The following is a 13,889-nucleotide window of genomic DNA, read 5'->3' as shown; positions in this document are numbered from 1 at the left end:
CAATTTCATTTTCTGTTTTACAGTTGCTTCCGTGACTGGGTGAGTATTGAGCTTCCAGGCAACCGAAAGGGAAAGATAAATGAGACAGAACCTGTAACATCACTAGGGAAATGTCTTGCTTTTAGATGAAGTCTAGTGAAAGCTCAATTAGTCTACTTCATATGAAGAGCAGCATTAAGACCTCTTTAGAAAAGCATCTATTTCTCTGGGCAGTCTTTTAATGCAAAGCCTGCCTCTCACTCAGTTGCCCTCTGTGAATAGTTACATATTTCAGGGAAGGAAAAATGACAGTAACTCTGACTAATGTGTACGTTTCTTCAATTGCATTTCTGCGTCCCGCTGGAGCACTGCACCAAGGAAGAAACGCTGAAGCTGAGTTATTGCTGGACAACCTCCGGGCTGCTTGAAGTCTCAAGCCAGCCAGCACTGCTGAGCGGTGAAACGGATCGTAAAAACCGATAGGTGTGGGTTGCAGTCCCTGCCATTATTTTATTTATTTATTTTTTTAGGTGTCAGCAAAGTTCAGGTCACAAAAGTATGACTGAATCACGGCATTTTTAACCAGAGAACCAACTCCTCTGACAGTACTCTGTGAGCGGCTTTGGTTAGCCGGGGGATGGGAGGTTAGCCGCCGAGGGATGTGACAGGTTTTCCCTAAAGCGTGAATTTCCACTGGGGAAAGAATAACTGTTCACCGCGGACCCACGTGCAAAAACAAAACAAAAACAATAAGCCACCCTATTTTTCCCATAACACATCCTTTTAAAAGGTAACGATGTGTTACTAAAATACCACCACCATCACCACCCCAAAAAAAAAAAAGTTTCTCTGTCGGATTTGCACTCCGAACAAAGCCCCGGACCCTTCGGGGGCGGAGGGGGGGGGGTAGCGGCCCCCGGCCCCCGCCGGCCTCACCGAGACAGCCCGGCCCCGCACACACCGGTGGGTCCCGCTCCGAACGGCTCCCCGAGGGGATGGATGCACCCAGCCGGCTCCGTTCCCAAGTAGGTGTGGGGAAGAAAAGCGATATATACGTACATACATATATAGAGATAATAAAAAGGCGAAGGGTAGCCCCTCCGCCTGCCTTACCACTCTGCCAGAGAACCTCTCGATGGCCCGCTTGACTTTGCCATAGGTGCCTTTGCCCAAGGTCTCCTGCAGCTCGTAGCGATGCTTCAGGTTGTGCTTGTGGTGATGCCGCTTCACCCCCTGCTGCTTCCTCGCCGCCGCCGTTACCTCCGGGGACGGAGCCTCCCCGAGCGGCTCCTCCATGGCCGCTGCTGCCGCCTCGCCGCCGACGACCGGCCCGGAGCCGCAGCGGGGCTGCACAGTGCTGTTGCTGCTGCCGTGGGCGGCCGCCTCGGCGCCCTCCATGCCCGGCGGCGGGCGCGGGGTGTGAGCGCCCCGCCGGCCTCGCAGCCTCTGCTTCGGCCCCGCGCCCGCGCCGGCACCATGGGGCGCGGCGGGGCGGGGCGCGGCGCGGAGCGGCGGGGCGGATGGGGGGGCGGTGGCGGCGGCGCCCCGCGTTCTCCTCCCCTTCCCCGCCGTGGGGCGGCCCCTCCGCCCCGCCCCGTTCTGCCCCGGCCGGGCCGCCCCCAGCGCTGTCGGCCGGGCGGGGGCGGCCTCACCGGGGAGGGAACCAGCGGTGGGGAGCGCTGCCCCGCGGGTGGCCGAGCCGAGCCGAGCCGAGCCGAGCCGAGCCGGGCCGGGCCGAGCCGAGCCCTCCTTTGTGCGCGAAGGAGGCGGCCGCTCTGCCGGCGCGATGGAAGGCGCCTCAGCGGGTCTGACCCCCGGCGCGGCGGGGAGAGCGGCCTTGCCCCCGCCTCACGGCCGCGGGCCGGCCGAGCCCCGGGGTTGAGCCGCAAGCCCCGGGCCGGCCTCCGCGCTGCCCGGCTGAGGCGAGGCCGAGAGCAGGCCCCGGCCCTGCGCCTCGGGGGGGTGTGGGGGTGTGCGCGCACCTGCGAAGCCCGGGCGGGAGCGTGGGTGGGTGGGCGGGGCGGGGGGGGAGGCCCGTGTGAGGAGGCCGTACCAAATTTAGGTCTGGAAAGTTTTTCCAGAAAACACACTTAATTTTCCCCGTTGGCAAAGCGGGTGAGGGTTTCCTGCCGTGTTTCCACATAACTGGAACTGGCAGAAAAGCAGGGGCCCGCCCGGCCACTGCCTGTCCTTGGCATGGGCAGGGGCCGTTGGCTCGCTCCAGGAGGTTTTGGCCTGTAAGGAGCCGTCCTGGGCCCACGTCCTGCGGTGGTTGGCATTGACGCAAATTAGCACCAAGTTCTAGAGCAGAGGGAGCCCTCACCTCTGCTTTTGGGAGTTTTGAAATACAAATGCGTTGGGTTTTACGCTTCTCTTCATGTTAAAGTAAGGTTATTTCTTTCACAAAGACGTCTTGAAAACTTAAACCAATGCAGATATAGAAACTGTTGCCCAGGTTAAGACGAATCAGAAGTTTCCCTTAGAAAAGGAGCCGCCCCCAAGCCTGTGGCTGTGAAAGGCAGATGGTCTCCTGTAGCAGAAATGGGAAATCTGTGTGGGGTGAAATCGCTTTGGCGTGCGACAGTATGGCCGGTTTGCTGGACGGACACAAAGGCTTTCACGTTAGAGTCCTGGCTCAGTGCTGCTTCCCCACTTGAGGTGGGGTTTACAGCAAGGGTAAACATGCAGGCCTTTTGAAATCCTGGTTGCACAGCAATGTCGAGGCACAGGATTCAGGAATTCGGTAACCCTGTGCTTCTGTCTCGCTGTGGGAGTGTTAATGCAGAGGTTTCTCTGTGTGCTGAGCCGATTGGAATGGCTGGCTCCTGTGAAGGCTCAGGTTCGTCAGAGGCAACTGACTCATAGGAGCATCAAGATGATGGGGTGATAGCCAGGCACCAGCTTTGGTGGGGGCTTTCATTCAGTTCCTCTAGCTCACTGGGCCAGTGTGTAAGGCTGGACTTCCTTGAGGTTTCTTCCTGAGGTGGTGAACACACTGCTCTGAGGCTGTAGCCTCAGCCCTTCTGACTTGTTGAACTTGAAAACACAAGTTTCTTTGTAATTACCGTCTCCTCACCCTCGTTTTGGGATCAGCAGAAGTGCCCGACCGGCTCAAGACAAGTCTGTCTAGTGCAGGAGCCAGCACCACGCCACACATGTTGAAGAAGATAGAGAGTCCTGTGGCGGCCAGAGAGAGGTGTCACCTCCCACGTTAGGTGCTTGACCTTTGGGAGCCAGGTACTGGTTTTATGCCCTGGGGCATGAAATTTAACATCTCTTTCAGAGAGTGCACCACAAACTGGCTGTTCCAGAGCAGAAAGGGTAAGGGAAGCCTCACTCTGTTACTATACAAAAAAAAAAAAAAGAGTGCTGTATCTTCCTGTAGCCCCTTTATTTTAGTTGTTGAAAGGACGAAAATGCTGTAGCCTTCTCTTTATAAGAAAAAAGACTGCATCACTAGCTTTCATAGTTTTGTTTTTTGTTTGTTTTATTTTAGTGCTCTGAAGCACTATTGCATTCCTGCCAGCTGGCACAGAGGAGAGAGCGGTGGCTGGGTTACCTGAATGTACTGGAGAGGGAGATCTGCTAGTGCACTGGCTGCCTTCTGTGCCCCCAGTTTGAAACCCGCTTATGTAGCTCTTCTCAAACCCCAAGAAACATCCACGCGGAGCGGACACCTGCTGCAAGTAGGGATTGGCATGGGAATGGGATGGGGATGCAGCAGCACCGAGAGGCAGGAGGGAGCTAGGAGAGGGGCTGGAGAACAGGAGGGGTGCCCCTGACTGCCGGGAGAAGTGAAAAATTTTCTGTCATGGCATGCGTTCACCTCAGTGCAACTTCACTTAAATAGATTAATCTCAATCTTGCCGAGTGCCGATGTTACAGCTGCCTGTCAGGATGAGAGTAAAAACTGCTTGGTGGGTTTGCATGTCCAGTGCAAGCCCTCGTCCCACCAAAGATGAGAGTAGCCAGGGTCCTGCTCTGATCTATGCCAGCCGACTGCGCGCTGGACTGCATGAGCAGCTCAGAAATGGCTCGGTGCCCCCACAGGCAGCTGGGAAGAGTGTCCAGTTATGGTTTTCTAACTGTCTGGAAGCACCCTTTAGGCTGGAACTCATTATAGCATATATCCAGGTGCGTTATACCTCTTGAATAGCCGAAAAGCATGAATCCCAGTGATGAAAATAGGTTTCATTATGTTATACTCGTGACTGTTGTTAATATTCCCCAGAGCGTTCTCCTCTAGCTGCTTGGAAACATACATCACCAGTTCCATAAGGAAGTCTGTCATGAATCATTGGTATATATTGTGATTTGAGAGATATAAGGCATAATAAAATACCAGAAGCTCCAATATGAAAAATACTGATTTTATGATGGAATAAGCACAGTGCTATGTAGCATTAGAAATACCACTTTTCCTTTTAAATTTCCACGCTCTTAAATCTGAAGCCAGATGGCATTAAACAAATTAAATACATAAATTAAAACTGGACACAAGAAACTCTCTGTGCTCATACATAATAGCAATGGGAATTGAAAATAATGATAAGTATAGAAGTACACATAATATTGAATGTATCACTGATAGATGGAGATACTGTCTTTTGATTTTTAGCATATTTCAGCTTTGCAATCAGTGTTATACTTGTCACTATGGGAGTAAAAATCACTAGAGCAAAGAGTAAACCAGCATCCTTCACAACAAATATAAGAATACCAAGAAGTGAAAATCACAGAGGGAAGGCAAGACAATGTTAGAATGGACACAGAAAATCTTAAATAATGACTTTTGTAGGCAATTTGCATCGTTCTAGCTGTTCATGTCAGTGTAAAACATGCAGTGTTTTGTTGTTTCTGAAATAAACATTTGGTGAGAATTTCAGCTCTCTGAGTTAATAGACACCACTAGGGAATTCTTCATTTCTGACAGTATTATTTTATGTAAATGCTTTTCCTTATTCACAGAAAGGAATTATCCTCCCATTGAAACCAGCAGACTTCTGCTAGCCAGCTTCAAAGGAAATAGGATTAGGCTCTAATTTGCAAAACAGTATTGGAGGATACATTGCACCAAATCTAAACTATACAGATAATCACAATAACGACAATAAAGCCACTGGTTTCAGTAGGCCTACCTTCCTGAAGTCAGTGTGAGTTGGAAAACAATCTTAAAAGAATGCAACATGCTAGCAATATACATTTATCATAAAACTCACTACATTTTTAGGATTAATTTTTGCCATGAACTTTCAAAATGGCACAACTTATTTGTTATCTGGCATAGAGACACTCCAGATAAAAAAAACACCGGCTTAATAGCTCTCGGTCAAATGTTTACATCTCCTCAGAAAGTCTACACCACCTGTAATGAAAGATAAGATTCATAGAGCTGAAGTTAATTCATTCCATGTATTTAGCTAAATTAAAAAAATAAACACTGGATTTCAAAGATACTTGCTACAATATGCATTTTACAAACTGAGGCCGGGTACTTTCTGTGCAATAGTTATGCATACTGCAGCTTAACTTGGTGAGACAGTATCCTTTGTGCAAACCAGGACAGTGCACAAACAGACTTTTTGCTCGTAAGCACTCTTCAGTGTTTGCAAAGTGCTTGACAGTGGTGTTACCACCCTTACAAAGGTGGGCTTCCAGGAGGCTGTTGGAGAGCTGGAATGGCTTCTCTGGCTGTTCCCTACAGTGCACGATAGAGGAAAGAGGAGAAATGCATGTTAAAGGGATTCCTGGATAGAATGGACCCGTATTCTCTGAAACTAATGTGCTGCTCTCTTAGGTTTCAGTCCCCTCCATTGAGCTCTAGTCTGTATGCGGAGAAACACATAACCATAGTCTTAAAGTCAATTGATTTGCTTTGGCAGCTCGCACTTGATGATCAAGCTAATTATAGGGGTACGCATTTGCTGGACCAAGCTGAAGTGCTCAGCACTGCCCAGTCTGCAAATCTAAAGATGACATAACTGCGAATATTTGGAAGATGCTGGTAGGCAAAACTAGGGGAGATTGTCTCAACTGAACTTTCTCCTCTGTATAAGTACCTGCTGAGAGAGAGCTTTTTGGCTGGCTGAAGTGAAAGCATGTTAATGTGTTCCACTCAATGACGGGGATTATCCTTTAGAAAGAGGCGGCTGGCAGAGGCGGCTGGCATCCATCTGTTTCCTGCAGCAGGTATCTGCATATTATCTGCCCTGGCAGATCACATCCAACCCTCGAAATCGCGTGTTTTATGAAAATCACAGGAGTCACGCAAGTTCAGGATTAAGACTGTAACACTGATTTTCTCTGTAGTGAGCTGTATAAAAAACTTTACCTTGACAAGGAGGGGTCTGTTGAGATGTGTCTTGTTTGCATCCCACAGATGTCAGTTCACTATTAAAACAATATTTCAATCAAGTAATGACCAACCTGGCCCAAACCCACACCCTGGATCAGGATCCAAGGCCCAGATTCAGAGGGTATAAATTCCATCTAAATCCATGTGTCTTTTCTTGTTATTTGATTGCCTCAAGGCCTCTTGAGGTGTTCATGCAATAGGAAATACAGAGACTTAGGTGGAGTTAAGCCCTCTGAATCTGGATCCGTTACAGAGCTTTATGGGCAATGAAGAAGCTGAGGAATACTTGTAATGTCTGTTGGGAGACAACTCTGGAATTTAGGCTGGGGTTCTTTATAAGAGTATAAGACTTTCAATAGGAGAGGAGCTGTATGTCCATAAAACATCTTTTAAAATTCCATTTCCAAGCCTCAAGCCTTTGCTTCACTGGCTTTCACTAAGAATTTAGACAATGAACATGTTATCATTTTTTTTCCTGTAATACTAGTTATTTCTTCTACTGCTTGGTACGTTTTATTGGAATATCCATAGCACAGAGGATTCCAATCGCCTTCTGAATTTACATCTCCCAATCTGAAAATTCATTTACATATTTACATATGCATGTGTGTGCCTGTATGCTTATGTCACATGTTTTTATCCATGTAAAATCTGCTTTTCTACACTCATCAGTTCTGCATGATACCTGAAATCCTCACCGCGATTGCTAAACTGGGGTACTCAGCACCACGGAGAAGTGAGGAGAACAACCCAAACCACACAGGAGAGAAAACTGGAATGTGGAGGCTGAAGCTCAGGGTCTCTTCTGTTGCAGCATTTCCAGAAGGACTGAGCACACACAATTCCTTCTTCTTCTTCTGTTGCTTTCCTATTTCTCCTTCAGCTTAGATATTGTTTCAGTAAAACTCCGTGATTGTGTGTTTACTTGTTTACTTTGTTATTTATATATTTTTTTTATTAAATAATTGAGCCATACAGTCCAAACTACCAGCCCCCTCCCTCCCCCCACCCCCCCACCCTTCAGCACATTAATCTTTTCGGGATTAAAGTCCACATACATCAGCAGGCTGCAATAAGGAAAACCCACACTGCAGCTTTCATCGTCGTGAGCAGGGAGTTGCAGCAGGCTATGGTCACTGGATTGCACATCTCACCACTGCAGACTGCAAAAAAAAAGAAGTGAAAAAAGTAATTAAGTCACTCAGCAGCACGCTCCCCTCCTATCACTTCCCTTCTTCGTCTCCGGTTCCCTCCCTTCCGCTGCCTCTGTGGTTTTGCCCTTATTTTGAGAGACTGGCTGCATCACTTTCAACCACGGGCACATTAGGCCACATGCTGGCAGCCAAATCTCCAATGGGCCTATTTTGCCCACCGCCAGATCCCACACAACAACTGCTCTTGGCATGGTTTAAACACACACGGCTTCTCCGAGGCATCACTGATGGTGGTCATCCCCTGGCCACCATTTCACAAAGCCTCTGGCCCCAACTTCCCTAGCACAGCAGTGCGCATGGTGGGGCAACCAAAGCGGTCTTAACCTTGGTTTTCAGTGCTGCAACCCCAAACCTTTTAGCCGGAAAAGAGGGGCTGACTTTGGTGGTGACTGTGGGTTGTGGCAGAAAAGGGTGGAGGCTCGTGGCCACCAGTTGGGTTGGGGAGGCAGCCGGAGCGGAGAGGGTGGAAGTGAGATGCAGCTGAGGTGCTGAGGGACTCAGGGGCATCCTGCCGGGGAGCCACATGCTGCAGGGGCCTTCATACAGGGCCCTGTTCGTATGGGAACATAGAATGGGGAAGCGTGAACTTTTGCCATTTTGACCCCTTCATCCTGGATGACTCACGGATGAGATGGGCAGATACATCCCTCCAGGACTGTGGGATTTCCTGCCCAGTCCGGTCGAATGGAGATGTCACAGCCACTGGGTAGATCCTACAAGGAGCGGCGTTCTGGCCTCGGTTGTGGCTTTTGCGTTGGTGTTCATTGTGCTGATGCCTGTGATGAAGAAAACCAAAAGTATGTTTTGCACAAGATGTTTGTTTTGATGTTGAGGTCTGTGGATCTGTGTCTAGATTGTGTCGCTCTTTTCATGCAGCTATTGCAAGCATTACCGTTTTTCTTGGAAATACAAGAATAAGGCTACCCCAATAATACAGGGAGTAAAAAAGACATATGTTGGTGTTTTTTTTTCTTAAATATATATACATATTTAGAGTGAAGAAGGTTAAGCACAAGATGTTATGCCAAAACTCATGCTGCATGTGGCATCAGTGTGTTACTGGACACTCGTACCTTTGGAAGCACTCATCTAAACAAGCATTTCCCCAAGACTATCACTGACCAGCAGGTATCTGGGATAATGACAGCAAATCCTGCCCAGTTACTGAAAATGGGCCCTGTGACACTTAGAACGTAACATCTATCACATTATGATAGATATACAATGATGTACTTCATCAGAAAGAACAGCATTCATTATATTCGACTGATAACGTGCATCGCTCCCCTGGGTATGACACCAGCTTGGCAGTGTGGGTATGCGGTTCAAGTCTAGAGGAGAAAAAGGCACTGTGTGCTGCCTTACCCCTGTTAGGAGAAAAATCTGTGGGGAACAGATGGCAAAGTGGGTCTCTATTCCCTCTTTCCCACGTATGGTGCAAGCTGCCAGCAACCTCCTTCCCTCCATAGACAAAGGGGAGCAAGGGCTGAATCGTGCCTTCCCAAAAGGCAGCCCTTTCCCCTCCTGGAAGTGTTTTGGGGAACGGTGGAGAATTCCACCCTTTGCCATGGACTCTGTGATAGGGATGCAATCTGGCCCTGAGAAATCATCTCCTGCTCCCCACCTCTCTCTAAATTCCCAGTGAAATACCAGAATTCAGCATAGTGTTCGTCATGGCCGCATAGCTGTAAGACTGGCTGTAATTTTCCTTCACTGATCATTAGTTTGTCAAAGTCAAAACAATACTAAATTAGAAAGTAGATTCAGCGTGGAGGCTGCCAGCTTCCTTTAGCTTTATTTTGTTTACTTTTCATTTGTCTGCCGCCACTTCCTGGCTTTCGAAAATGGTGTTGTCTATGACTTGTAAATAAAATTAGGTCAAATAATAAAAACTGTTAATGGCAATATAATCATTTTATGGCAAGTGATTAGAAAGATGTAAACAGAACATTATGACTTTAGGATGTGTACCAACGATACAGCATGACTTCCACAGGAAAAAGACATACCCAGAAATCTGGGACAGCAAACTACAAAGAGCAGTTAAATGGAAAATGAATCTGTTCACATATAGATGCCCAAGGATCAAATATATTTTTCCATTAGATCTTTTTTAAAACCCATCCTTTATGCCTTTTTGCTAGCAGATAGAATTCTCTAAATCAATAGCAAATTGGCTAAGCGACAAACCTGATCAAAGCCCCATTATGCATGAAAATTTCATTTTGCTGGCTAGGGAATTGCGAGGGGGGAAGGTTTCGTGGCTCTCTTGTGTCTTCTTTGTGCTTCTCATGCAGTATAAAGGGAATTGCAAATTTCTGAAACCCCCATAGCAGGTGTAGGGGAGCAGAGGACACCAGCCCCTCGTGCGTTGGTGTCCAGGAGGACAGTGACCCCAATGCCATTCTCATTGCCAGGCCCACGGCAGGGTGAGTGTCAGGGCTGGGGTGTAGGGGTTTAGGGGTGGGGAAGAGACCTTCTTGCTATGCCAAGATGACAGGTCATTTTCTTTGGAGTTGATCTGTGACAGACAGTCACAGTTCGACAACCCCCAAAAGGCAACACAGATCTTAAGAGAAGATGCAGCCACAATGCTACAGGGGGAAGCAAGGCAAGACATTGATGCCACCAGCTTCTCCATATCAATGCAAAGCTCACAATGCTTTGAGTCATACTAACTGTAGGAAAGATCTACCTTCCCCAGCAAGTCCACAGGGGCTTGAAGAGATGCTTCTCTCTCCTCCATGAGCTATGGCAAATCAGAAAATCTGGCCCAGGGCCTAAAAACACTTTTAAAATTGTGTCTCCTTATCTCTCCTCCAGAACTGGAATACTCTTTCCTGCCTCACAAGAATTATACAAAAATAAATCTTCTCGGGTCTGCAGAATGCTTTGCTGACACTAATTGTGTTGTAAGAAAGAAACAGATTTATTTTTAATGGAACAGGACACTCATTTCTAAAGAACATGTTTGACGGTCTGTTACCAAGATGAAAAAAGTATTCAAATTTAATAAGAGGAGCAACATGACCTCTGCATACTTCCCATTGCTTTAGCAAGGCCAAATCCTTCTCACTTTACCTCAGCTTGTGCTAATCTCCGCGAGGGCTCCATGCGCAGAAGCCTTTGCTGGCACTGAAGCCTACGAAGATGACATCAGTTAGGCTGCATAGAATCAACCAGGTGCTGCTTCAAAACAGCTGGCAATTGCTAATCTTCTCCCTCTTCATTCATCCCTCCCTCACCATGATACTGTGAAGTCTTCTGTCTCATCCCTCCCCGCTTCTGTTCCCTTCCCTCAGTCCCCAACCCACAGTCACTTGCTGGGGCAGATGCAGCAGGCTTGTTGTGAGCATTTCCCCCTTAGGACCTAGACATGAAGCTCAAGAATGTCACTCCATCAGGTCTTTCATCGCCTTTTTGGCCTGGCTTGATAAAAAGGAGGGGGTTTTGCTTTCATGCCTGTGCGCCAGCTGGCACCCACAGAATGTGCGCGGGGTTTTCCAAGGAGCCAAAGGGGTGTCGGTGCCCAGATCTCACTGGCTTTGCACCGTGACGCACATCCTCTGCTCTGTGTCGCTGCGGCATGAACTCTTGAATGTGCAATCTGAACATTTGCTTTCTGTGAGTGGTAATGCCAGAGAAAAATAAAAATTAGTGCTGGATTGTTAGAGAAAGCAAGCATAAAGTGGCGTGGGGCACATTTGTTTTTAAATGGCTGAATTCTCCTGGGACACCCCCACTTCTGCAATTTTCAGCTCCATTGGAAATGTGTAGATCAAGTATCTAATAGAGGGAAATGAATTGGCTGAGGTTGTAATTTTACAAACATATTCAGTGGGGAAATGCAATAGCTAGTTTTCTAAGATTTCAGCCTGACCATTGCAAAGGCAATACTTACGAGACGAGAAAGGAAGAAAGAAGCAAAGCAGAACCTTTCTGTAGCACCACCAAGTGGTTGAGCATCCGTAGAAAAAAAATCTGTCTGCAAAACAAGCATGCAGCAGTGCTTCACAGCAACATTTTTCAACTACTTTAGACTTTTAGGTGGTATATACGATTTTCAGCAGGCAAACCTGGATGTAAACCGGCATTAACATAACTGAAGCTGGCCAGAGCATGGGTGAAGACAGTATTAGATGTGTTGCACTCAAAACTGTCAAGAAGACTGACAAAACCTTAATGCTTATCTGTTGTTGTGAGTAAGCAGATGTCTGGAGCTGTGAACCAGGACTTGGCCTCATTAGGAGTGCTACAGACACAGAGTGATAGACAGATCTTTCTTTGACAAATTTTTCACAGACAGATCTTTCTTTGACAAATTTTTCACTGGGAAGTGCTATCAGGAATCAGTGGTAGGTGAGATCTTTCAATGCTTTTTAAACAAAATGTACTTGTCTTCTGAAAAAAAAAATCTGTGTGAATTTATAAATCAGATTTGAACAGCTGTGAAAGGGGATGTGATCAGAAACGAAGACAGGGTCTGGTTCTTTGTTCCATGATGTAAAATTGCCCTGTGCCAGTGATAAATGATCAGTGAAAGTTTTCCATATGACATGTTATAAGCTGTAGCAACCTTCAAGGTTGCTACTCAAGGAGGAGGATTCCTTTGCCTTGAGTCTTCTTATGATGGAGAGGGGCCTGTAGCAGTGTGGCTGCCTGAGCTTATCCCCTCCACAAAGAGACTTGCAGGCAAAGGGATTGCCTGGGATCTCGCTTTGTAAAACCCGGCTCCCAACACAGTCCTCAAGAGCACACAAGCATCTAGCATAAGAGCTTGAGCCACTCCTATTGTCCTGGTCGCGGCTTCTTTGAACCCACCAATCTGACTCATGGAAAGACTAAAAGTACCGCTCCTGAGACCAGACCATCAGGCTACATCTTCATAAAACTGCTTTAAGCGGGTTTCAACGCAGGAACAAAGTCCTCGCATCTGCTGTAATTAGCCTTTAGAAAGGCACACTGTGTAATATGCCCCTCAGCTATCATGTCCCCCTGTAATCGCTGCATTCATCAATTGTAGGTATCATTAGGTCTCAGCTAATGACCCCCACTTGCTTCCTGGCCGAAAGGGAGGACACTCAGGCTTGTGTTCATCACTGACCTTTTGCAGTGCCACTGCAACATTAGCTCCTTTCTGCTTCTGGGAATGGGGGGACCAAAGGCGTCTCTGCCCTTCACAGGGGCTGCTCAGGTGAAAAGAGCCCCAGGAGGAATAAAAGGCCACCTTCTTCTGTACCAGCTAACGCTTCTGTAATTAATAAAGCAGGTGCTCGGTGGCCATTCTGTTTGCCTGCCTGCAAACTTGCAAAACAGCCAGAGATGCCTGAGGTGCCGCTGTTTGGAAAAGCAGCAGAAGACCCAGCACTCCTAATGACAGAGGCATGCTTTCAAAAATACATTTCTTAGTATAACAGGCAAAGCTGAAAGGGGCCTGAGGTGAAGTCTGAGGTGAAGCGTTGCAAAGTCCCATTTCAAGAACAGCAGCTCCCAGTGGTATGGTTGTTGGACTCATCCTCCAGCAAGATACCGCAGACATATAGTGGGAATATTTTTATTTGAAAAGAAGAGAAGGACCAACAGCGCAGGACCCACCATAAGGAAGCTTGTGAGAGCTAGATGTGATTTTCAAAGGTGGTGATTATGCGTGGCTGCCACAGCATTCAATGGGAGCAGTGGCTATTCAGCTACTCGGAGGCTATGTTGACCCCGGGGGAAAGTACATAAATTGAGTCAAAACACATGGCGGTGTCTAATTTCCAAGGGATTATCATAATCAATAATAACTCTGTGCATTTGTGCATGCGTGTCTGTGATATAACAAACAGCAGCATATATATGTGAATATATAAACAATAGTATCTACGTATATGTAAGTACACATGCAAGCTCATATAGCTTAAATAGCTATAGTAGAGATCCTGTCAATATTAGCCATCAATACTAAACATCCTTTCATGTTTCTCTTTATGCTTGAGGATCTGAAAGCCAAAGTTGACAAGGAGTTGAAATATTGTTCGCTGATAGCTCTAAAAATATAATCACAGTGGAGCACGTCACTACGTTCAAGCCGAAGTCAAGCTGCCTGCATTAATACAAAGCTGGGCACCCCATTGTAGCTCTGGCCATCTGCGTGCACGCTATATTTAAAATGGAAAAAGGCCTCTGGGGAAAATGAACCAAATTCACCATGGGTACAAACAGGCATGGCTCCTTTGAGGTCTGCGGAATGTATTTGCTTACACCAGTAATGGATTTAATCCAGAGACCGTTGTTTTTTATGAGACCTCATTTTTCTTTGTGTTTATGCCAGTGTAACTCCCCTTACTTCGGTAGGAATA

At 47.2% G+C, this 13,889-nt stretch overlaps 1 protein-coding gene across 1 annotated transcript in view; it reads right to left on the bottom strand.

Annotated features, from left to right (window-relative positions):
* The window catches only part of NUAK1 (NUAK family kinase 1), a gene marked incomplete at its 5' end in the record, with an annotated part of 49,807 nt that extends 48,430 nt beyond the window's left edge, over positions 1-1,377 (bottom strand). Inside the window, one exon of the mRNA XM_082479509.1 lies at positions 1,093-1,377. Coding sequence (XP_082335635.1) covers positions 1,093-1,377 — 285 coding nt within the window. The remainder of the gene's footprint in view (positions 1-1,092) is intronic.
* Between the last annotated feature and the right edge of the window lie 12,512 nt (positions 1,378-13,889).

Source organism: Vanellus vanellus (genome assembly GCF_965231255.1).
Source record: "Vanellus vanellus genome assembly, chromosome: 1".
Classification (NCBI taxonomy): domain Eukaryota; kingdom Metazoa; phylum Chordata; class Aves; order Charadriiformes; family Charadriidae; genus Vanellus; species Vanellus vanellus.
Note: the sequence above shows the minus strand (reverse complement) of the source record. Positions and strands in the feature narration are given on the sequence as shown.